The sequence below is a fragment of the Phyllostomus discolor genome, chromosome 4 (assembly GCF_004126475.2).
Source record: "Phyllostomus discolor isolate MPI-MPIP mPhyDis1 chromosome 4, mPhyDis1.pri.v3, whole genome shotgun sequence".
NCBI lineage: Eukaryota > Metazoa > Chordata > Mammalia > Chiroptera > Phyllostomidae > Phyllostomus > Phyllostomus discolor.
Window position 1 is genome coordinate 99,277,837 of NC_040906.2, and position 26,597 is coordinate 99,304,433.

A 26,597-nucleotide genomic window follows, 5' to 3' on the forward strand; every position below is an offset into this window, starting at 1 on the left:
CTTACTCACTTTGTAGTATAAAACCTCTTTTCTTTTTTAAAAATTTTATTTATTTTTAGAGAGGGGAAGAGAAGGAGAAAGAGAGGGAGAGAAACAGCAATGTGTGGTTGACTCTTGCACGTCCCAAACTGGGGACCTGGCCTGCAACCCAGTGTGACTGGGGATCGAACCAGTGACCCTTTGGTTCACAGGCCCACACTCAATCCACTGAGCCACACCAGCCAGGGCTAATATTAAAATCTCTTTTCTATCCCTGTTCTTAACCACCCAGTTCTCTTCTCTGGAGGCAACCAAATGAAGAAAATATTTTTGTATTTGTTTTCTTTTTTACACCCTCAAAAAAGCAGTATGACATACTTCTTTGTGCCATTTTTCTTTTTATGATTGTATAATTAATCAGTTTTTATTGGTGGATATTTAGGTTGTTTTGAATCCTTTGTTATTTTAAGGTATTATATTATTGCTTGCACAGGTAAGTCATAGGCATAAATATCTTCTTGTTACAGGATACTGTAGTCAGGTGCACTTGCTGCTGAGGAAGCAGCTTGACAGATACTTACTTGAATTTTAGCCACCAGATCCACCCACCAGTTTGTGGGTTGCAAGAGTAAGTTCTTTTAATTTGAAAATTATAAAACAAAAAAAGGTCTGTGAAGTGAGAATTATATTTTTCTCCTACCAGCTGATGGCTATGAAAGGAACTAGTAGTTTCAGAAAAATGCTTGCAATTGGTACAATACATTTTTATAAAAACAACTCAGTGTTTGGTTAACACTTGCATTCATCTAGCAATTTTTCTGTTTGATTTTGTTTTACAGTGAAGCCTGCCTACAGTTCTCACAAATCTGTATCCTTTCAACAAAGAATCAGTTTTTTATATATATTTTGTTTGAGGATTTACTATTCTTTAGTTTAATTTATGACACTTAGAAGTCACTCATTTTTATTTATAAACTCATGCATTCTTGTTTATGGGAACTTTATAATACTAAAGTTATTATAATACTTTATAATAACTTTAATACTAAGGGACACTTATAATACTAAGTGTCCTTTCAGACAGTACGTTATAGCAAATGGAATCATAGGGAGTTTTTTTATTATGAGCATCTAGAAAGTAGTTTGGTTGGCATGTTAGTAGTAGCTGACAGGATGCAATATGAATGTAAAAGATATGATAGAGGGAAATGTAGTAGATGTTCTCCACTCAGATATACAATACAAATAAATAATACATCAGTTCCCATATCACATGCAGTGATTGGAATTATTTTATAAACATGTTAGCTGATTATTATGTGAAATTCACAAAGATGATTTGTTTTGCTTTGTAGCTAGTAGTGTTTCATAAAACTATCCCTTGTTTCCCATGAATTGTTGGACTTAATTAAACTGTACAGATCCTGTAGTATGTGTTCCATCAAGTTTCTTCATTGGAGACAGTGGAATTCCCTTGGAAGTAATAGCTGGAAGTATTTCTGCAGATGAACTTGTTACAAGAATTCACAAAGTCCGGCAGGTAAGAAGGAACAGAATTGTTCTTTGTATAAATGTGAAAATGATTAGCCAGGGACTTGACAGAATATTTTTGGAACTGCTCTGTATATTTAGGAATCTGCCAGGCCATTAAATTTCAAAGGTAGTAAATACTCTCTTCCTGGACTGCTTTTAAAAACAGCATTATGAAGAGGTGCCTGTACCTAATACTTGAGCGACTTCTTAATTCCCCTTCTCTTTTCTTCCCTCAACCAACCACATAATGCACATCATTCTTTGTTGCAGGAGAGTTGTCATGTTAAGGTACCTACCTGTATATTGCTTGATGTGTTTTAAGGACCTTACTCAATTTCTCATTGCATCCACTCTAGGCAAAAGACTATTGTAACTTTTCCCCTTGAATTGTAATTTGAAGGAAAAGCAACATTGTACTTTAAAATCTTAAAATCTTTTTATGCTTTTGTCAACTTACAGTAGAATTACATAAAATGATTATGTCATATTTAGGATTACACATTTCAGATTTATCTACTTAGAAAGTATATACTTTGACTTTTTCATATTTCCATCTCATCTGCCATAGTAAATTTAGATTCTTAGCTGTTAATTAGATTTCAATGTGTTTTCTCCTTAGATGCACTCATTAAAAGGTGAAACATCAGTGGCAAATGGCAGTGAGTCAGAAAGTTCAGTCTCTACTCCATCCAACTCATTTGAACCTAACAACACTTCTGAAAATTCTCTGTCCGGAAATGGAGAGCTTTGTGAGACGCCACCCACTTCTGATACAAAGTCGGATTCTGCAGCAGGTAGTTTTCAGGGTATCTTTTGGGTACAATAAAAGTGTTCCTTCACTTCATTTTAAAAGCCGCGGATTACTGTCCTTTAACAAATATATTGTATTTTCGCCCCTCATATTCATTTAATTTAAAATTTAATGGTTGTCTTAAATATGTGTTTGTCATTTAGTGGCAGAAGAGGATAAAGTCAGTGAATATACCCTTCAAACCCAAATAGGCAACAGTCCAGAATAGTTGATTTGTAATATGTGCTACTGTGCTATGGTTTAGGAACTGTCATGACACTCAGCAGTTTCTAAATGTCTTCCCAGCTAAAGGATTTTGAAAGGCCCAAATGAACAAATGTATTTGTAATTGTTTTTTACTTTAAAACAATAAAAATATTTTTTATTTTTATTTTTTTCTCCATTTTCCCACCACCACTTTCCCCTGTCCCAGCCACCCCCACCTTCTACCCTCTATCCTGTCCCTCTTTGGCTTTGTCTATGGGTCCTTTATACATGTTCCTTGATGATCCTTCAACTACTAGACACATTTGAGGATAATATTTGTATTTTTTAATTAGAATTAAAAGATAATTGTAAAATAGAGCTTATAGAAATAAGAGATATGACTGAAGAGGGTTGATAGAGAAGACAAAAGAAATTTTATGTGTGTATTAGGGATCGTGGTCAGAGTAGTTTGGTATACTATATAGTATTGGTCAACATACGGTTAGATGCAAAAAGTTAGAATGTTAGTATCCTAAAAGATGATTCCAGTCTATCATCCTGGTAATCATCAAGCCTCTACTTGAGTACATTTAATTACAGGAAGGTCATTATCTTGCCTAAGAAGCCTATTCAGTTGTCGAAGCCCTAGTTTTTAGAAAAGTTCTTTCTTGAGCTGAAATTTGATGCCCTACAATTTTGCATTAACTTTAATGCTACTTATGGAGTTATACATTACAGTTTTTTGAATATTTGAAGAATAGCTATCAGGTCTCTTCTTAGAAGTCTCATTTTAAGGTTTTACATGCCTAGATCACTTAAATTCTGGATGCATCTAGGACTGGGGAACTCTATTATGAATGTAGTCCATTAGGTGTATAGCAGAATAGTTATCTTTTACATTTACTTGGATATTTATAATTTCCAAAGTTTCTCATTGCCTTTTGAATACAGATGCTCCTTCACTTATAGTGGTATTATGTCCTGGTAAACCCTTAAGTTGAAAATATAAGTTAAAAATGTACTTAATACATGTAACCTACCAAACAACATAGCCTAGCCTAGCCTGCCTTAAATGTGCTCGGAACACAGTATCAAAAAAACAGTGGTAACAGGGTACAGTGTAGAGTATCGGTTGTTTACCCTTGTGGTTGTGTTTCTGACTGGGAGCTCCGGCTGGCAGCTGCTGCCCAGAATCATGAGAGAGTGCCTTACTGCATATCACTAGTTCAGGAAAATATCAGAATTCGACGTATGGTTTCTACTGAATGTGTATGGCTTTTTTACCATAATAAAGTCTAAAAATTGTAAGTCAAACCATTGTGTGCTCAGTAGGAAATTATAACTTTTCTTTAGTAAATAAAATGAATGTTAAAGATAGTCATATCTTGATAACAGCAAATAATTTAACAAAACTTTATTTTTAAAAAGATTTTATTTATTTATTTTTAGAGAGAAGGGAGGGAAGGAGAAAGAGAGGGAGAGAAACATCAATGTGTGGTTGATTCTTGCACACCCCCTACTGGGGACCTGACTTGCAACCCAGGCATGTGCCCTGATTGGGAATCAAGCCGGCCTTCCTTTGGTTCACAGGCATGCACTCAATCCACTGAGCCACACCAGCCAGGGCTAATAAAACTTTTAGAGGACAAGCTGAAAAAAAGTGCTGTGTAATAATATAGTTATGTGGATTTATGACTGAAAGAAAAATTAATCAATGTCATATAGAGGGGGATTTCTAATGGTATGCTACAGAGTTCTCTGTTTTTGGCATTTTATAAATGACTTGAAAATGTAGAATATGCACATAACTTTGTTAACAAAATAGCTTATTAGCTTATCCAAGGATTGTATTCAGCAATGTGCTAGTAAATATTTAACAAAAGGCCTTGGGGGAAAAAGAGGCCTTTCGGGGGGGAAAAAAGCCTTTATTTGTAGTATTTGTTAATTTCCAAGGTGTAAAATACTCCTATTGTGGCAGATACCAAACTACCTAAGTGAATGTAGTGGTAGGAAGAGATGTATAGCATCGGCTCTACTTAGTAATTCTAGTATTTCCAAAATGGCTATAATAACTAAAACATGTTCCAGTCTTAGTAAAAGGCCAAGCATTTAATTTCTATTAACATGTTTCTCAAAACAACTCTAGGAGATTACCACCCCCATTTTACAGATGATGAGGCACAGAGAGATTAGGTAATTTACTCAGGTGACAGGATAGGACTTGAACCCAGACTTTATTTCTCCATAGTCCTTGCTTTTTCAAAGATCAAAAATGAAAGAAGTAACAAGTTGGTGGTGAGTGGTAAGGAAAGAAATGGCAGAGGTTCTAAAAGGAAGTGCCAGACTAGCTACCCTCTGCAATAGGCCAGTACAAAATTCTATCTTTCAGGAAATTCTTAAAGGAATATTACTGTAGAGCTATGACTGGTGTGGCTCAGTGGGTTGGGCGTTCTGCAAACCAAAAGGTCACCAGTTTGATTCCCTGTCAGGGCACGTGCCTGGGTTGCAGGCCAGGCACCCAGTTGTGGGCATGTGAGAGGCAACCAATTGATGTTTCTCTCGCACATCAAAGGTTTGTCCCTTTTTTTCTTCCTCCCTTCCCTTCTCTCTAAAAATGAATAAAATCTTTTTTTTAAAAAAGATTACTAGTGTAGATACATACAAAAAGCTTCTCTAAAGAATCACTTTGGTATACAGAAGCATCCATTGAGTCAATGTAAATCTAAAGCAATATCCAGGATCAAACTTGGCCTTTAGAGCATCTCTGTTGAATGCTGTAGCCACAGCCACAGGTGGATATTTTACTTAAAGCTAAATACAATAAAAAATTTAGACCCTTGCTTGCATAGCCTTGTTTTAAGTGCTCATTAGCCACATGTGGCTAGTGGCTACTGTACTGGATACCACAGATATTGAACAGCATTGCTCTAGAGTGAAAGCCTACATACATCCAGTCCCGCTTACTCCACCTTTATTGTGTCCCCTCATGCCAGATCAGTATTGCTTCATGTTTTACCTTGGTGGCCCTCAGCTGGGTAACTGCCTTATTTATTTATGTATTTGTTTGTTTGTTTGTTTGTTTGTTTTCATAAGTGAGATGTTATTGGTTCTTTTGAGATAAGAACACAGACATTTCAATTTGTAAACAGTTCTTAATGTATTGACCAAAAATGTAAATAATGTAGTTTTGTTTTTTTTCTGAAGTTATTTCATTGACTTTCCAGCTTAAAATTTGGAGACTAATTTTCCTTAACAGAGTATTAGATTCCAATATCTGCAAATGTTGATACACTGTTACATCAAATCAAAGTCTGACTAATTCACAATTTAATATCATATATACTACATAATTGAATTTTCAGTTTTTCACAGCAAATTAACATAGTTACTAGGAAAACTGGACTACCACACCAAAGATGTTACAGAATGCACAGAATTTTGACAGGGAGAGCCAAAATTAAGGACTGGTTTTCTTTTGGAAACATTTCTACCAAAAACATAAGGGTAAAGTAATTTAAAATGTTCAAGACATAATAAATGCGCAGCTGACTCCAAATTGCTATTTAGTATGTAAAAACTACCCCCATGTGAAATGTTAAGCTGACACCCAAGACAGTCAAAGTCAAAGCCTCTCATATTCTAGATTTTCTAGCGGTTGTTTGGTACAACCACTATTTTCTGGTTGTACCAAAAAATGAGCAATCTGTAAATGATTTCACTTCTTAAAAAAGCATTTACACTAAAAAAAAAAAACCAGGATGAGGTGGAATTATGTCCTTATTAAAAATGTTTCTAGAGCTACTTAAAAACTTGCATTTACAAAATAGTTGATAAAAATATCCTGGATTGTAGGAGACAGGAACCACTGATAAGACATGCTATATGATATTAATCAGGGTTGGCTTCCTTTTCTCTTGCTTCATGTGAGGGTAGACTCTCTTTGTTTTTTGTTTCTCTGTTTTCCAGAGGTGGATCTTTAGGTTCCTGGTTAGCCACTCCAGCCTGTTTTCCCTTTGCTCCCCTTTTCCCTTTTATTTCCACTTTTTTTGTCCGCAGATTTATCCTTTCCTGCTGCCTTTTTTGGCCTGGTTTCCACTTATGCAGGAGCAGGCTCAGCTGACACCCTCGCCAATCTCTTGGGTTCCTCCTTCACTGCCCCTTCCCGGAGCTGACCTTCCTCTTGGGCATTGTGGCAGTAGGGAGATGCAGGTGGGCACGTGGTGTGTGCATAAAGGCTGGGGCACTGCCAGAGCCTTCACAGACCTGGATTGCTTGGCCGCTGCCCCTTTTCTCACTGCCCAAGCTGCTAAGACCTGCTGTGGGGGTGTTCTTATTTCTTATTTATATACTATTGTTTATTTCTTACCTCCTGCTCCATTAGGGAAAATATGGAATGTTTAAGAAACAAGATTAACAATGTTATCACCCAAAAGATTCATACCTTTTAAAAATCGGCATTAAATGCAATATTTTTCTTATTTTTTTATACTTAATAATTTAAGGAGGAGAAAGATCAGATCATGCCATGCCATCTCAGGAGCCCAGTGACTGTTCAAATCAGAGACCTGCGGAGGACCTCACTGGTAGAGTGGAAAGGTTTGCTTATATTTTTTTAAATAATACTTCATTAAAAGACAATGGTTTTCAGTTACTTTGTTAATTTGAGTAAAAGCTAAAATTGTACAAATGAAGTTTCAGAATTCTGGGTTGAAATATTTTTATTACCTGACCTACTTATTTGTATCCATGAAGATTAATTCTAGGAGTAAAGTTCTGTGTATCTCTAAAGTCATCAGTCAGCTTTAGGTCTGATCATTCTAAGAATCTTTTTTCACTGGTATTATGTTACATGTGTCTTTCCATCTGTCACTTTTGTTTTTTTCTCTCTATGCTGTAGGATGATAAGTTCCAGATGGGCAAGAATTTCAGCTAATTTTATGACAGTATACTGAGTCTGGGTTCTGCATAAGTAGGTGTCCATTAAATGTCATGTGTTACTAGTTGGTCTGATAATCAGATACAAATTTCTGAGTTTTTGTGGTTTCCAGTTTGATACTTTAGTAATGAGTAAATCGTAGTCTTTTATACTATGATTCTTAAAAGTTATATGAATTATTGGTAAATGGATAAGCAGGAATTTTTTTTAATCCTGACTTAAAACCACTTAGTACTAAATGAATGTTAAAAAAAATTCCTTAGAGATCCTTGACATTTTCTTGTTCACATAGATGCTATGGAGAAACAGAATTCAAAATGATTGCTGACATTGGGTATTTGGGTTTGCTCACAATTCTATAAAAATCAACTTCATTTCAGCAAAACCTAGATTCTGATTGTTCTTTGTAGGAGTTGGGCATGGCTAAGATCTTAATGGGAAAAGCCAGATAGATAACTCACACAGTGGTGAGAGATGGTGTAAGGCTGGGAGAGCAGCAGCAGGGAACCAAAGGTTCCAGGGGCTCATCCTGTTTTGTTTCCTTCTGTTTTGCTAACACCAAACCCACCGCTGGGCACCCTTACTTGACCACCTTGGGGTGAAGTGAAATTCAAAAATTAGAAAAGGATTTGGAAAGTTGGTGGGAATAAGAAGAAATATGACAGGTAACCATGTATCCTGGCATAAGGTCAGGTGCTATTTAATTGCAGTGGGAAAGGGGAATTTCTGTTTTTGTTTCTGTTATTTCAAATGTATTTTTCAATTATAGTTGACATACATTATTTTATTAGTTTCAGGTGTACAACATAGTGATTAAATACTAATATACCTTGCAAAATGATCACACTGATAAGATTAATACCTATCTAACACTATACATAGTTACTACAGTATTATTGACTATATTTCCTATTCTGTAGTTAACATCCCTATGACTAATGTTATAACTGGCAATTTGTATTTCTTAATCCATTTCATCTTTTTCACCCATCCCCTCAACCTCCCTCCTGTTGTTTCTTAACAGCTTCCATTGTCATGTAAGGGAATGTTTGCTGTGTCTCCCTCTGTGGTTTTACAAATACAATATAGTATGCCATTTTAGTTTTAAAAAGTTAAATGCATATGCACTGGTGTATATGTGTTATATATAGTTTAATGAGTCAAATAAAGACACTTTAAGACATACAACATGTAGGTGGAAGGTGGTGGGTGGAGGTGGATAAGAGGGTATAAGAAGGATAAATTGTAAGGGAAAAATACAATAAAAATAAACTACTAAAAAAAGCATACAACAAAATGTTTATATTAATTACCTATGAAAGAGGGGTTAGGGATTTTTTTCATTTGCTTTGAAGTCGCTAAATTTTCTTTTTGGAGCATTATTACTTTTAAAATTAATGTACCAGGTCAGAGAGTGTATAGTTATTTGAGATTCCTTAAACTGAAAGAACCTTTAAAGTGCTCTTGGAGATACATGTATGCAGTTTTTTAAAAAGAGTATGCTGTGAGGACCATTTTATGAAATATATGTAGACTGGGGCCTATTAAAAATACTAATATTGAAATTAGATGAAATGTTGACAAATTCTTAATTATGAAACAGTTTTCATTGGAAAGTAACTATTTGTTGCTTAGACAACTTTTGAAAAATCCACATCATATGGTCATATAGTTAAAATCATGTAAGTACTTCAAATTGTTGCTCAGATTAATTTGTCAGATTCAACTAATAAAGCCTAGGCCCTGATAATATTTAATAATTACAGACTGAGGTCCTGTATTTTACTAATCTGAGTTACACTTCATTAGGAATTTTGTTCCTTTTGTGAAATCTGATTCATTCACAATGACAATAAGTAAAAAGACCAACCTATGTAATATTCCTATCCCAAATGTCCTCTTAGCTCATCATTTATATACCTTAAAGCTACTTTCATCCCACCGTCCCTGTTACAGACTGTAGTGCTTTTGTGCCTCTGACTCACTCATCCTCTGCTGCATCATTATTGGACTTTGAAACCTTAACATGCTGCTAGTTTCTGTCTTACAGAACTAAATTGCAGTGGTTTTTTCTCAGCCCACATAAATTGGATTCATCAGTCCCTGTGGTATTCTGACATGTATACCATTATGTAACACCAAGCTCTGTAAAGCAGAACTCATGCATTTTTCTCTAACCTTGATGATATTTTAAAATGCATTTCATACAAATGAAAAATTCAGCCTTAAAATTGGGAAGATGGATTAGTAAAATGTAGAATTCTAACTTTCCTCTCAAGCTATAAAATCTCTTTCCAGAGATCAAATTTTTGGGGAACTAATTACTCCATTTAAGGTCTGAGGCTTTTTTCTTATCTAGCTTGAAGGAAAAGAAATTTTGTTAATTTTGATAGGGGAAACGTGACTAAATCAAATTGATGTCAGCTCATAAACTCATCCTATCTTATGCATAATGAGAATGTATACTTTACCTTGAATTGCCTTTTCTTGAGTAAGTAAACTTGATTTTTTAAAAAAGACTAATGATTTGTATTTGAGATTAAAAAATTTTAATACTAAAAATACATAGTTTTTTACTTTTACAGCCAAAATATGACAAATATAAGTCTTTTAGTGATTCAGATTAAAAGATATCTTTTCATTAAAATGCATTATTTTATTTATATAATTTTTTAATATCATTATATTTCCCAGAATTATCTGGGAAAGATAAATATATAATACCATCAATTCCAACATTTTTGGGGAAGGTTTCACGCCTCAGAAAATTGAAAGAAGAGTATAATGACCACTTTTTTTGCTGAGTCATTTGAAAGTTGCAGACATTTTATTTCACGCTAAATGCTTGAGTATGTATCTCCTAAAAATAAAAACATTAGCTGGGGTTCAGAGGTTCTCAGAGCTCTGAGCACCTAGGGGCTCTAGGGCCTCAGCCTAGGTTGGAACCTAGGGTCCACACCCACCGCCCATGCCCTGCCCCGTCCCCCAGGCCAATGAAAACACCAGTTGAGTAATAGATTCCCAGATGCAAAAGTGATGAAACAGTGATTTGTCATTAAGATGCAGTGGGCTTTCAACTAAATTAAAACAAAATTAAATCTGTTTTTCTCAGAAGAGAATTCTGCAAGTGGTATATAATTAAAGAATAAAGACATTTTCAGATTTTAGTATAATACCATTATCACACTAAAGAAATGGTAAATTGCCCTGACTGGTGTAGCTCAGTGGATTGAGTGCCAGCCTGAGAACTACAGGGTTGCCGGCTTGATCCTAGTCAGGGCACATGCCTGGGTTGCAGGCCAGCTCCCCAACAAAGGGCGTATGAGAAGCAACCCTACATTGATGTTTCTCTCCCTCTTTTTCTTCCTCCCTTCCCCTCTCTAAAATAAATAAATAAAATCTTTTAAAAAAGAAGAAATGGTAAATTGTGAGATTATCTAATATTCTATCATATTTATATTTCCCCAGTTATCCTAATAATGTCCTTTATAACTTTTTTCCAAATTCAGGATTTATTCAAGGATCATTCATGGAATTTTGTTTAGTCTCTTTTAATCTAAAACATTTCTTTTCTTTCTTTTTCTTTTTTTATTACTTGGATATTTTTTGAGTCTAGGCTAGTTGTTTCTAGAATGTTTGTTGATCTGGTCCCTCTTCCATCATTCTGTGTTCAAGTTAAACTTTGATAAGAACATTACCTAGGTACTGTTTTGTCCGTTCCGTTGTTATTAGGCAACTAATATCAGATGTATGAATTACTATTTTCAAGATTTTATTTATTTATTTTTAGAGAGGGAAGGGAGAGAGAGAGAGAGAGAAACATCAATGTGCGGTTGCTAGGGGTCATGGCCTGCAACCCAGGCATGTACCCTGACTGGGAATTGAACTGCGACACTTTGGTTCGCAGCCCACGCTCAATCTACTGAGCTACGACAGCCAGGGCTCAATTATTGATGATATTAATAAGTTTAATCATTGGTTAAGATGGTGTCTGTTGGATTTTTCAATTATTAAGATACCCTGTTCTCTAATTAATAAGTTATCTATGCAGTGATTCTTTGAAACAGTGAATATGCTATTCCTCAACCTTCACCCAATGGTTTTGGCATCCATTGATTTTTGCTTGAATCAGTTATTTCATTGGTAGTTAAAAATTATTTTTCCCTGGCTTTATTCCTTTTTACATTTATTTGCTAGCTTGCATTCTTATATAGACAAGCGCTTTCTCTTTGATCTACCGCTTCCTAATTTCCATCCCCCCCCCTTTTTTCAGTGAACTTTTTATTAGACACCAGCACCCAGATCAAGAAAGAAAATTACCAGTGCACTACATGCACTGGAGCCTACTGTCTTTTTAATTCCTGTCCCCAAGATAACCACTAACCTGAATCGAACACCATGGATGAATTTTTTAATTTGTGAACATCATAATGGAACCATACCACATGTACTCCTGTGTCTGCCGTCCTTTACTCAGCATTATATATATGAAGCACTTCTGTGTTGTTACATATGGCAATAGTTGGTACACTCTCATTGCTGTGTAGGATTCCGTTATTTGACTGTACTACAATTTATCCATTCTACTGTTGGTGGACATTTGAATTGTTTTCAGTTTGGGGCTATTACAAATAGGGCACTATGAACATTCTTGTTACATGTCTTGCTGAACATATCTTCTGGGTGTATTTGTAGGAGTAGAAATTTCTGGATCATAGAAACCGTCCAGTTTTCCAAAGTGGTTATACTAACTTATAACTTCCCTCAGCAGTAGGATGTTTCACGAATCCTTTTTTTCCCCTCTGATGTGTTATAGTTTATTTCTTTTATTCTTTTTGGTACACAGATTGCCCCAGATTTGGATCATAGAATCCCCTTCATGCTGAATCTTCTGTGCTTTGGACATATGTCTTATTCTTTGAGCACTCCCTTGATTTTTGGCATAAGTTGTTCAGCAAGTATACACAGCTGTATGACCCAAATCCTTCTCAGAGAAAGTTCTGTTGTTTTCTGAAATAGAGATATAATTCATATACTAGATGTGCATTATATACAATTCAGGGTGTACAATTCAGTGGGTTTTAATATATTCACAAGATTGTGCAACCATTATTACTATGTGCTTTCAGAATCATTAGTTTTTAACTGATGAATTTCTTATAATTGGGACTCCATTTTGGTATTATTAGTTTTTATAAATGCCGTCTTTCCGTATTTTGCTTTTATTTTTAACAATTTTGTACCACATTGCTGTTTACTTCTATGTAAGTGGTAAAGCATATTTGTTTAAAGGTGTATATGTTTATTTTTAAATCAGTATCAAATAAATCAGGGGGGATAAAAAGAAACTGATGGTAAGTAGGAGCTAAAGCACTTAGAGCTGGAGTTAGGCTTCCAAATGGGCTTCCCACTGGCTCATGGTTTTCTCTAGCAGCCAGTTTATTGCTTTGCCTTCAGGAGCTTTTCTTGTTTGTTTTTTCTACATTTCCCCAGCTGTTTTTAGCTAAATAAATTTCTTAATTGTATTTTATATTTATATGATGTGTCTCAGTTAATGTATTTTTTAAAAACTTAAAATACAGACTAACCAAAAAACTTGAAGAAAGGAGAGAAGAGAAAAGGAAAGAAGAAGAACAGGTAAAGTTTGTGTACTGAGCTTTGTTTTACTCTTCCATTAAGTGAGGGAACTTTCGACTCTCTATTCAGTTGGCAGAACTAGGATGGCTCCTTGGTTATACAGTGTTGCAGTACAGTGCAGGGAATTAATCTGTCTTCTGTAGTAAAGTTATACTGTCCTTTTTGTAAATTGCTGGGAGTAAATTGGCTCATTTCTCCCTCTGCATTGAGTCTTTTACACTAAGAATAAAGGGACTTGAACTAAAATTATTTTGCTTTGATGCAAATCAAAATTTTAGTTTCTTTTTGTGTAAAAAAATTGTAGACATTTTGCTAAATTTTTCCTTTGGTGTTGCTGCATTTTAATGCACCATTAATTTTTCTCATCATGCACACCTAATCTGCATCATCTCTTTGGGGTTCTAATATAGGAAGGTTATCATTTCTTCAAGCCAAATAAATGACTGCCTTGGTGTCCTTTGAGGGTAACATATTCACCTTAGAAAGCAAAGACTTGTAGTTCTCTTTGTTTTCAAACATTAGCCACATGATAGTCTTACTAGAACCATTGGGGAAGATGTAGAAATTGATAGATATTTGACCATTTTCCCATGCTGTTAATAAATTCCACTGACTTCTTACATTTTATGAAGTTGTTTTATTCCTTTAGCAGCAGTACCTATAACCAGCTTTCCCTACATACATAGGGAAATAATATCTAGGGCAGATTATTAAATTAAATTTTGGGCTCATAAAACTTTCTCTTTAACTCAGAGAGAGATTAAGAAGGAAATTGAGAGGAGAAAAACTGGAAAAGAAATGTTGGATTATAAAAGAAAGCAAGAAGAGGAATTAACAAAAAGAATGTTAGAGGAAAGAAACAGAGAAAAGGCAGAAGATAGAGCAGCTCGAGAGCGTATAAAACAGCAAATTGCATTGGTGAGTATTAAGTGTATTTATTTTTTAAAGATTTTATTTTTTTTAGAGAGAGGGGAAAAGTAGGAGAAAGAGAGGGAAAATGTGTGCTAGAGAAATACAGATTGGTTGCCTCTTGTATGCCCCCTACTGGAGACCTGGCCCACAACCCAGGCATATCCCCTGACCTGAAATTGAACTGGCAATGTTTTAGTTTGCAGGCCAGTGCTCAATCCACTGAGCCACACCAGCCAGGGCTATTAAGCTTATTTTTAATGCTTGACTATAGAATATTTGTGAAATTGTTTTCCCATACACAGTAGTTTTGGTTTATTATCAAACAATATACACAAAAATAGTACATTTTAAGTGACTCAAAAAGTACCAATTCTCAGCTTCCTTTTACAGAAGTTGTACATTGAATTAAAGTACAGTTAAGATTAAAAATCGAGATTTTTTTTCAAAGTAATTTTTTCCATGTTATGTTAGGAATTTCATTAGTAGTCAAAAGGTAGTTTTCAAAGATTCCCTTAGAAAAGAAGCTAAGAGTTGGTTACCTAGCAGTTTCCTCTAGTCTCAAGAATTCTTTTTTGGGACAGTCAAAGGATTGAGAACATCATGTAGAAGCTTAGGGTGGTTTTGCAACAACTGCTTTTAGAATTGAGCAGTTGTAATACATATGAAAACCATGCCTACCTTAATATTGTTTGTTCACTTGTTTATTCAACAAATACTTATTTACTACTTATTTATCTGTGCCAGATCTTGTTCCAGTCTCTGGTAATACAGTACTGACCAAAATCACATCGTTTGTTTAATAGCAACTCTGATCCTTGGTAGTTGATAAAACTGAAATATACCAGATCCAGAATGATAAAGTTAATGTGTGTGACTTTAAAGAATTTCACTCATGTGTTTATTTGGAAATGTCTGAGTGGAGCATTCTGGTAGTGAAAGATAATTAGTGCCTAACAACTGTTTTAAAGGATCGTGCAGAGAGAGCTGCTCGTTTTGCAAAAACAAAGGAAGAAGTAGAAGCTGCTAAAGCTGCTGCCTTGCTGGCTAAACAGGCAGAAATGGAAGTTAAGAGGGACTCTTCTGCAAGAGAAAGAAGGTACTTTATTTCCTGCTTAAACTGTCTTTGTGTATGTAGCTGCTGAGAAGAATAGTGGTTGTGGGCTGCTTTTTGATGCTGATGAGTGCTATGGCTATAATAAATAGTTCCAGGAGGATATATTGATTAGTTTGGCAGCTGCCAATGATGGTATTTGTTATTGATGTGAATTTTCAATACAACTGTACTAAATACAGACACTCCCTAACTTATGATGGTTTGATTTAGGGTTTTTTAACTTTTACAGTAATGTGAAAGTGAAAAGCATTCAGTAGAAACTGTATTTCAGTTTTTAATTTTGATCTTTTCTTGGTCTAATAAGGTGTGGTATACTCTTGTGATGCTGGGCAGCAGCACACAGCCCTAGTTCCCAGTCAGGCATGCTATCACAAGAGTGAACAACCAATATTCTACACTGTATTCATTGTATTAGGTGATTTTGCCCAACTGTAGGCTAATGCAAATATTCTGAACAAGTTTAATATGGGTTAGGCTAAGGTGTGATATTCAGTAGGTTAGGTGCTTTGAATGTATGATATTTTCACTTTACAGTGGCTTTGTCTGAACATAACCCCGTTGTAAGTTGGGGAGTGTCTGTAAATAGCTTTTAATAGAAGGCTCAAAAAAATCTCTTTTCAAAAGACAGAAAGCACATACATCAAAATGATCATAGTGATTATTTTGTGTATTAGGATTCTTTTTTTTTTTAATTTTTAAAAAGATTTTATTTACTTTAGAGAGGGGAAGAGAGGAAGAAAGGGAGAGAAACATCAGTGTGTCGGACATACATGATTGATTGCCTGTCACATGCCCCCAACTGGGGACCTGGTCTGCAACCCAGGCATGTGCTTGGACTGGGAATTGAACCAACGATCTTTCTGTTCACAGGCCAGCACTCAGTCCACTTTGCCACACCAGCCAGGGCTGTGCTAGGATTCTTTACTTGTCAAAATCTCAAGTCAAATAGGATAAAGCAAAAGAGGGCATTCAGTTGGTTCTACATTTGGGGAGTTCCATTGATGGATTTGGTTAGGCACACCTAGATCCAGGAATCTAAAGGATATCTTTAGATATCTTTAGATATCCTTTAATCTCTTGGTTTATTCTGTTTTAGCTTCATTCTCAGACAGACTTCTTACTTAGTGTTAGGAGAGCCCAGGGCCTCAAAGACGAACCCTTTGTTCCAAAGCCCATATCATTCACCGAGGAGAATTCTGACTAACCCTGCTTGCATGATGTGGCCACCTCTAGATTAATCACTAAGTCTGCTTGTGTGGGCTCTCTGGTTGGGGTAGTTGATAAGCCCACCCCTGTGGTGAAGGAGGTGGAGGAAATATTATTGATAATCATACCAGAATGAGTGACATGTAACAGAAATAAGTTCCCAAAACAAAAATATGTTGTGAAGACAAAACTTCAGATTTCTGGTATATCCTGTTAATTGGATTAGGGTTAATATTTATTTCCTTCTCTGTACTTTTCTATATTTTCCATATTGGAAAATTAATAAGCATTACTTTTATAATCATAAAAATTACTTTTAAAAAACATTTCTTTTTAATAATTAATTAATTTATTTTTAGAGAGATGGGAAGGGAGGGAAGAAAGGAGAGAAGCATCAATGCGTGGTTGCCTCTCATGTACCCTCTAGGGGACCTGCCTTGCAACCCAGGCATGTGTCCTAACTGGGAATTGAACTAGTGACCCTTTGGTTCGCGGACCAGTGCTCAGTCCATTGAGCCACAACAGCCAGGGCAAAAAACTTATTTCTGAAAGTAATAAAATACCTAATAATATACTTAACAATATTAAATCTTCTGACCTGTGGAACACAAAATGTCTTTCCACGTATTTAGGTTTTAATTCTTCCAACAATGATTATAGTTTTCAGTGTACACATCTTACACTTTTTTTAAGGTGGCAGTACTTCTTCCCAAACTGATTTATAGGTTTAGTGTAATTCCTATCAAAACTCCAGATGGTTTTTTTGTTGAGATTTTTGCAGAAATGTGATCCTGAAATTCATACTGACAGGCAAATAGACCCAGAATTGTCAGAACAACCTGGAAGAGGAACAAAGTGGAAAGCTAGACTTTCTCTTTTAAAAAACCCTTACCCAAGGATAATTTTATTGGTTTTAGAGAGAGAAGAAAGTGGGGAAGGGTAGTGGGAGAGAGAGAAACATCTATGTGAGAGAGAAACATCGATCGGTGGCCTCCCGTATGCCCTTTGATGGGGGATTGAACCTGCAACTTAGGTATGTGACCTGGCCAGGAATAGAACCTGCAACATTTTGGTTGGTGTATGGGATGATGCTCCAACCAACTGAGCCTCCTGGACAGGGCAAGACTCAGACTTTTCTGACTGTAGAACTTACTACAAAGCTTCAGTAACCAAGATGATGTGGAGTTGTCATAAGAATGGATCATGTAATAAAATTGAGTCTCTAGAAATAAACTTACACATTTATGATCAATTAATTTTTTTAAGATTTTATTTATTTATTTTTAGAGAGGGAAGGGAGGGAGAAAGAGAGAGAGAAACATCAATCTGCAGTTGCTGGGGGCCATGGCCTGCAACCCAAGCATGTGCCCTGACTGGGAGTCGAACTCCCTGGGAGCGATACTTTGGTTCGCAGCCCACGCTCAATCCACTGAGCTACGCCAGCCAGGTCAATTGATTTTTTGAAAAGGCTACCAAGACCATTCAGTGGGGAAAAAGAGTCTCTTCAATAGTGCTTGGACAACAGAATATCTACATATAAAAGAATGAATTTAGACACTTAGCTCACACCAAAAACAAACTAACTCAGAATGGATCATTTACCAAAATATAAAAATTAAAGTTTAAAATCTTAGAAACAAAATTAGAAAATGTTAGAATCTTGGAATAGGCAATTGATTCTTAGACATGACATCAAAAGCACAAGCAGCAAAAGAAAACAACAGATAAGTTGGACTTGATCAAAATTAAAAAGTTTTGGACTTCAAAAGCATGAAATCATCAGAAATGGGGGTGTAGGACAAAAATGGTGAAGGAGACTAAGAAGTACACACTACCAGTTATAAAATAGGCCATGGGAGTGATTATGTAGGTGCCAGCCAAGATGGAGGTGTAGGTAGAAATGCTTTGCTTGTGCATACAACCAAAAAGACAACAAATTTAGAATCAAAAAACAACCAGAACTTCAAGAAAATCAAACTGTGGAAGTCTAACAACCAAGGAGTTAAAGAAAAATATTCATCCAGACCAGCAGGAGGGCGTAAACAGAAAGCCAGAGCAGAAGGGACTTGCAGCAAGGAGGTGGACCAGGCTAGGCAAAGCAGCTGCTGCCCATCGGGATTTCCCACACATGTGAGTGGATAAGCCAGTAGGAACAATTGGGATCACACAATCCAGGCTTCCAGTGCAGGAAACTAAATCCTCAAAACCTCTGGCTGTAAAAACCTGTGCAAGTTGTAGTGACAGGAAAAACGCCTAGCCTCACAGGAGACTCTAGGACCTATGTGGTCCTAGAACATACACAAACCCACCCACCCGGGGAATCAGCACCTGAAAGGGCACGATCTGCTTGTGGGAAGCAAGGGAAGTGATGGAAAGTGGGACGAGAGCCAAGCAAGCGGCATTGTTCCCTCTCTGACCCCTCCTCCACATACAGCACCATTATGCAATGAAGTGACTTGCCCTGCCCTGGTGAATACTAGGACTCTGCCTCTTACATTGTAACAGGTGTGCTGAGACAAAGAAATATGGCTCAAGTGAAAGAACAGATCAAAACTCCAGAAAAAAACTAAGCAACGAGGAAATACCCAACCTATCAAATTCGGAGTTCAAAACTGGTAATTAGAATGCTCACAGAAATGGTGGAGTTTGGTCACAAAACGAAAGAAGAAATGAAGGCACTACAAAGTGAAATAAAGGATAATAATGAGGGAACCAACAGTGAAGGGAAGGAAGCTGTGGCTCAATGATTTGGAAGAAAAGGAAGAAATAAACATCCAATGGGGAAAGAATGAAGAAACGAATTTAAAAAATGAGGAGAATCTGAGGAATCCCTGGGACAACTTGAAACATTCCAACATCTGAATCATAGGAGTGCTGGAAGAAGAGGAAGAGCAAGAAATTGAAAACTTATTTGAAAAAATAGTGAAGGAAAACTTTCCCAGTCTGGCAAAGGAATTAGATGTGCAAGTCCAGGACACTCAGAGAGTACCAAAGAAGTTGGATCCAAGAAGAAACACACCAAGACACATCATAATTAAGTTACCCAAGATTAAAGGTAAGGAGAGAATCTTAAAAGCACCAAAATGAAAAGAGATAGTTACCAACCCCGGCCAAGATGGAGGCATAGGTAGACACTGTGTCTCCTCGCATAACCAATATAAGGAAAACATCAATTTAGAAACAGAATAACAGCCAGAACTGACAGAAAATTGAATTGTATGGAAGTTGGACAACCAAGGAGTTAAAATAGACATGTTCATCCAGACTGGTAGGAAGGGCGGAGTCGGGCAGCCGGGCAGAGAGGGATTGAGGCACAAAAAGCAGTGGCACCGGGTGTGTAAGGCATCACGCATACGCAAGACTGCAGCGGATGGACCCTGGGTGTGCAGGCGGTGGCTGGCAGACCCAGCAAAGCAGGATTGTGAAGCAAGGCACTGGGCGCAACCCAGGGTCCCAGAGCCTGGAAATAGAGCCTCAGGGCACCGATTGAAAACACCTGTGGGAGTTGAAGTGCCAGGAGAGGCTCCCAGCCTCACAGGAGAGTTTGTTGGAGAGACCCATAGGGTCCTAGAACTCGCTCAAGCCCACCCACACAGGAATTGGCACCAGGAGGGCCCAGTTTGCTTGGGGGAAGCGGCGGAAGGGACTGAAATCTGACAGAAAGCAAAGCACCATTGTTCCTTCTCAGACCCCACCCCCATACACAGTGTCACAACCCAGTGACTGGGTTTCCCCGCCCTGGTGAACACCTAAGGCTCTGCCCCTCATATATAATAGGCATGACAAGACAAAAAAACAAATGGCCCTAATGGAAGAACAGATCAAAGCTCCACAGCAAATACAACTAAGCGACCAAGAGATAGCCAACCTATCAGATGCGCAGTTCAAAGCACTGGTGATCAGGATGCTCACAGAATTGGTTGGATATGGTCACAAAATAGATGAAAAAATGAAGGCTACACTAAGTGAAATGAAGGAAGATGCACAGGGAACCAATAGTGATGGGAAGAAAACTGGGACTCAAATCAATGGAGTGGACCAGAAGGAAGGAAGAAAATAACCAAACAGAAGAGAATGAAGAAACAAGAATTCAAAAAAAATGAAGAGAGGCTTAGGAACATCCAGGACATCTTGAAACGTTCCAACATCCGAGTTATAGGGGTACCAGAATGGGGAGAGCAACAAGTAGAAAAGTTACTTGAATAAATAATAAAGGAGAACTTCCCCATTCTGGCAAAGGGAATAGACTTCCAGGAAGTCCAGGAAGCTTCGGAAGTCCCAAAGAAGTTGGACCCAAGGAGGAACACACCAAGGCACATCATAATTACATTAGCCAAGGTAAAAATGAAGGAGAGAATCCTAGAAGCAGCAAAAGATAAGGGATCAGTAACCTACAAAGGAGTTCCCATCAGACTGTCAGCTGATTTCTCAAAAGAGACATTACAGGCAAGAAGGGGCTGGAAAGAAGTATTCCAAGTCATGTAGGCAAGGACCTACATCCAAGATTACTCTATCCAGCAAAGCTTTCATTTGGAATGGAAGGGCAGATAAAGTGCTTCTCAGATAAGGTCAAGTTCAAGGAGTTCATCATCACCAAGCCCTTATTTTATGAAATGTTAAAGGGATTTATCTAAGAAAAAGAAGATAAAAAACCATGTACAGTAAAATGGCAGCAAACTCATAATTATTAACAACCACACCTAAAACAAACAAACAAAAAAAACTAAGCAAACAACTAGAACAGGACCAGAACTACAGAAATGGAGATCACATGGAGGGTTAGTAACAGCGGAGTGAGAGGAGGAGAGAATGGGGAAAGGTACAGAGAATAAGTAGCATAGATGGTAGGTAGAAAATAGACAGGGGGAGGGTAAGAATAGTATGGGAAATGTAGAAGCTAAAGAACTTATATCACATTGACATGAACTAAAGGGGGGAATGTGGGTGGGAGAGAGGGTGTGCAGGGTGGAGGGGAATGAAGGGGGGGAAATGGGACAATTGTAATAGCATAATCAAATATATTTTACAAAAAAGAAAAGAGACAGTTACCTACAAAGGAGTTCCCATAAGACTTTCAGCTGATTTTTCAAAATTTAAAGGCAAGAAGGGGCTGGAAAGAAGCATTCCAAGTCCTGAAAGGCAAAAGCCTCCATCCAAGACTACTCTATCCAGCAGAGCTATCATTTAGAATGGAAGGGCAGATAAAGCGTTTCCCAGATAAGGTCAAGTTAAAGGAGTTCATCATTACCAAGCCCTTATTATATGAAATGTTAAAGGAACTTACCTAGGAAAAAGAAGATCAAACCTATGAATAGCAAATGACAATAAACTCACAACTCTAAATAAGTGTACCTGAAAAACAAGAATAAAAATCAAACTAAGCAAACAACTAGAACAGGAACAGGATCACAGAAATTGAGATCACATGGAAGGTTATCTATCAGCAGGAAGGCAGAAGGGGGAAGATAGGGGAAAAGTTACAGGGAATAAGAAATATTATTGGGCCCTGGCTGGCATAGCTCAGTGGATTGAGCACGGGCTGTGAACCAAAGTGTTGCAGGTTTGATTTCCAGTCAGGGCACAAATCTGGGTTGCAGGCCACAGCCCCCAGCAACCGCACATTGATGTCTCTCTCTCTCTCTCTCTCTCTCCCCCACCCCCTCCCTTCCCTCTCTAAAAATAAATAAATCTTTAAAAAATATTATTGGTAGGCACAAAATAAACAGGGTTAATAATAGTATAGAATACTATTAGGATAGTTAAGAATAGTATAGGAAATGGAGAGGCCAAAGAACTTATATGTATGACACATGGATGTGAAGTAAGGGGATGTGTGTGGAATGCTGGATGGTGGGGTAGTGCAGGGCAGAAGGAAATAAAGGAGAGAATATATTGGGACAACTGTATTAATAAACATAATAAAATAGACTTTAAAAAAGAGTAAGTCATAGTCATGGCATATAATAGTACATTGTGTACATTATACAGTATTGAGAACATAGTCAATAATATCATTACTGTGGATGGTGACAGATGGTTACTAGTCTTATTGTAGTGATAATTTCATAAGATATATATATATTAATGTCTAATCACTGTGTTGTAAATCTGAAACTAATATTGTATATCAACTATAATTTAAGAAATATGTTGTTTTGTTTTGTATTAAAAGGTTTTATTTATTTATTTTAGAGGGGAAGGGAAGAGAAAGAGAAGGAGAGAAACATCAATGTGTGGTTGCCTCGTGTGCAACCCTACTAGGGACCTGGCCCATGATCCAGGCATGTGTCCTGACTGGGAATTGAATCAGTGACCCTTTGGTTTGCAGACCAGTGCTCAGTCCACTAAGCCACACCAGCCAGGACTAAGAAATATATTTTAACAAAGTCAAAATAAAAAAGTAAAGTGAAAAGATAACTTGCAGAATTGGAGAAAGTATTTGCAAACCATATATATCTACGGGATTTGTACCTAGAATATAAAGTTTTATAACTCACAATAAAAAGCAAACAACTCAATTTAAGTATGGGGAAAGGATTTGAATAGACATTTCTCCAGAGAGGATAGACAGATGGTCAATAAGCACATGAACAAGTGCTCAACATCACCAGTCATTAGAGAATTGAAATCAAGGCCACAATGAGATACAATTTCATACCCTCTAGGATGCCTACATTTAAAGAGAGAGTAACAGGTATTGGTGTGGGTGTGGAGAATCCCTTTCTACATTGTTGAAGGGATTATAAAATGATACATTTACTTTGGAAAAATAATTTGGCAGTTCTTCAAGATTTAAACATAGAGTTAAGCATATACTCTAGCATTTCTACTTTTAGTTATATACCCAAGAGAATTGAAAATACATGTCCACACAAAAACCTGTACTTGGATACTTATAGTACCATTTTTCATTATAGCCAAAATGTGGTAATAACACAAATGAATGTTCATCAACTGAAGAATGGATAAACAAAACTATATAGCCCATACAGTGAAATATTATGCAGCAATAAAAAGTAATAATGTATACATGCTACAACATGGGTGAACTTTGAAAATAGAGCGGCATATGAAAGAAGCCAGTTACCAAAAGTCACACATATGATTCCATTATATGAAATGCCTGAAGTAGGCAAACCTATAGATTCAGAAAGTAGATTGTGTGGTTGCTGGAATTAGGTGAGAGAGGAATGCTAATAGGTTTGAGGTTTCTTTGGTGGTGATAAAAATGTTCTGGAACTAGATATTGGTGATGATTGTACAACTTCAACTATATTAAAAATGACTGAATCTTATGCTTTAAGAAGGTGAATTTTATGTTACATGAATTATAGCTCAGTAATGCTGACCTTAATACAAACAAAAAGATCTGATATTGTTTAGAAAACATGTTCACTGCACATTTCTACTTTCATTTTCTCTAACTTTTGATATTGTTTGAGAATGTATAGAGGTAAAGATACTGACTTAAATTTTCATGTTTTCATAGCTCTATTGCAAGGATTCAGTTCCGTCTTCCTGATGGCTCTTCCTTTACAAATCAGTTCCCTTCTGATGCTCCTCTAGAAGAGGCAAGGCAGTTTGCTGCACAGGTAAATTTGCCTTGAGTTGTAGTAAAGGTAAATGAAGTAAAGGCTATGAAAATGTAGGAAGGGAAGATTTTTAAACAGAATTTGAAGAATGTTAATAAATCATGATTTATCCCTAGGAGGGAGGCACAGGACAACATTGGCGTGTTGTGGAGCTTCCATCATCTATTAGTGCCACATGGGAACAGCATATCTGCTGGACATGCAAAAATTAGGAGTTTGCTGATGTTATATAGTAAGCTCAGGAAACTTGACTGCTTAGTACACTTAGCTGGATGAATGAAGATGAAATGATTTGTCAAAGGTCTAATCTGAGGGAGTTGTTAGTTAAAAGGATGCAGTATTTCTTGGTCCTTTTCACATTTTCAGCAGGTTGCTTAGAATACTTTGGGCTAGCCATTTTCCCACCATCTGCTGGTTGTCCAAGCCTAAAGACCAGTAATGTTCATTTGGCAACAAGTATCTTCTTCAGGAACTTACTTCCAGAATTGTGGCCTTACTCCAAAATCTGTATGGGTGTAAAATTTGATATCTTAGAAAATAAGGTATGAGTAACTCTCAATTAATTTTTATTTTCTGATTGATTCTTATTCAGAATGTACTCTACATATCATATGTTTTAGACTCATTATCTATACCAGTATTTGTCTCATATTCACTTCAGTGTTAAAATTAGAGTCCAAATCTTTCCACTAGGTCTCTTCTTTGTATTTAATGTGCTACCCTACTTCTGGGTCGCAAAAGAATGGTACCTGCTCTCTGCCTTCCTACACTGGTGAGCTGGCTGGACAATATAAAAATTGATTTTCAGAACTATTTTCCCTAAGCTTTATAGTAGAACCAAGCCAATAGCCACTTTCATTCTTCTTTTGCTTTGGAGCTCCACCTGGGGCCTCCTAAGAAGGGGTACCCCTTGCCTGAGTCTTACTGCTCCTGCCACAGGTAAGTGAAAAGGGGGAGCCACATCTGGGGAAAAAGATCTTTGATTGCATCAGTCCTATTAGAACTTCTCTCCAGTAGAATGGCCTAATTTTGTATTTGTGTATGTTCTTATGTTAAAGTGAAAACAATGAGAGGTATGTATGCTATGACCTACAGCAAAAAAACAAAAATGTTAGTCTTTTTCTTTGGAATCTTCTAGATAAAGTTGTCTAAGACTTTACAGATGCAGGTGACTTAAAATTGCGAGGGTGACTGTGATGCTGCTGAGTATAATGTCCTGGATCTGGGCTTGTATGTATGGTGTGGATTGATTATGGACTGTTTACTCTTTGAGAGAAGAGGCAAAAGCTCCTGATGTATATATAAGGGGAAGTCTGGTCTATTCCAGATTTTAAATAGGGAATACTTATAATCCAAACATTTGTGAGATACTAATGTAAATTTGTAAAGGCTAATGAAAACCCTCATGGCAAACTGCAGACATACTTGAAAGAAGTATCTAATTATTCATTTTTATTCAGTTTGTATAATTTTAGGAACTATATTCTTGCTATTTTATGGTCATTTATAAAATTTATTAAAATTTTTTAATTTACTGATTTTAGAGAGAGAAGAAAGGAGAGAGAAAAAAAACATTGATTAACAAATGCACACCCTGGCTGGCGTAGCTCAGTGGATTGAGCGCGGGCTGCGAACCAAAGTATTGCAGATTCAATTCCCAGTCAGGGCACATGCCCGGGTTGCAGGTCACGGCCTCCAGCAACCGCACATTCATGTTTTTCTCTCTCTCTCGTTCTCCCTCTCTAAAAAAAAAAAAGTAAATCTTAAAAACAAAAAAAAACAAATGCACTCATTTATGCATTCATTGGTTTATTCTTGTATATGCCCTGACCAGGATCAAACCCACAACGTTGGTGTCTCAGGATGATTCTCTTAACTGTCTGAGCTACCTGCCTAGGGTATAAGACCTTTTAAATACCATTTCGATTTGACAGCTTTCAGCTACACCAAATTTTTATAAATATTTTTTGAGTATACACTTAAATGAACTTTTAAAATCAAGGCAATTTTAATTAAAGCAGTCATTTTAGATGCATATAAGTATGTAATATCTTACTATTAAAAAGGCAGTGTTGTAATGTTTTTAAAATTGCTGTTATGTTACAGACTGTTGGCAACACTTACGGTAATTTTTCATTAGCAACCATGTTTCCCAGGAGAGAATTCACTAAAGAAGATTATAAAAAGAAATTATTGGATTTGGAACTTGCCCCAAGTGCTTCAGTGGTACTGTTGCCAGTATGTACATATGTCTATATTGTTTTGTGTTCTTACAGTCCTGTTTGTTCTATCTTTGATTATTTCTTACAGTTAGAGGAAGATAAGGTGAAAGGTATATAGTGGATAATTAAAATCCGCTTATCCAAAAATGTTAGATCAATTTATTATTAGATTATCCTGTGCTTTATATATTTTTATTGCTAATGATACACTAGTTTAATTTTCAACATTTTTCTTTGCCTATTTTTATGGACAAGAAATGGTAGGAAAAGAAAAGAAATGCAGAGCATCTAATCTATAGACTTAGTGTCTTTATCTGTGTACTACTCTACTGTTTACCAAGTTTTTAGAAAACATTTTAACAAAAATATTAATTTTTAATGTATTAATCCCATTTGATCTTTACAACAATATTTTAATTTCTAATGAGGAAAAGAGACTCAGAAAGCTTAAATGACTTTGCCAAGGTGC

The 26,597-nt window shown here is 36.5% G+C and overlaps 1 protein-coding gene, 1 long non-coding RNA gene and 1 pseudogene across 2 annotated transcripts in view; 2 read left to right on the forward strand and 1 right to left on the reverse strand.

Moving 5' to 3' along the window:
- Positions 1–26,597, forward strand: part of UBXN4 (UBX domain protein 4) — a 40,397-nt gene that overhangs the window by 9,196 nt on the left and 4,604 nt on the right. The window contains exons 3-11 of the mRNA XM_028508684.2: positions 819–847; positions 1,401–1,519; positions 2,132–2,306; positions 7,012–7,105; positions 13,028–13,082; positions 13,836–14,000; positions 14,963–15,090; positions 23,804–23,906; positions 26,013–26,144. Coding sequence (XP_028364485.1) covers positions 819–847; positions 1,401–1,519; positions 2,132–2,306; positions 7,012–7,105; positions 13,028–13,082; positions 13,836–14,000; positions 14,963–15,090; positions 23,804–23,906; positions 26,013–26,144 — 1,000 coding nt within the window. The remainder of the gene's footprint in view (positions 1–818; positions 848–1,400; positions 1,520–2,131; positions 2,307–7,011; positions 7,106–13,027; positions 13,083–13,835; positions 14,001–14,962; positions 15,091–23,803; positions 23,907–26,012; positions 26,145–26,597) is intronic.
- Positions 873–1,391, forward strand: LOC118500139. The gene is made up of 2 exons (XR_004902672.1): positions 873–993; positions 1,049–1,391. It is a non-coding gene; the product is annotated as an uncharacterized LOC118500139 (long non-coding RNA).
- On the reverse strand, positions 5,450–6,697 carry LOC114493910 (annotated as a pseudogene).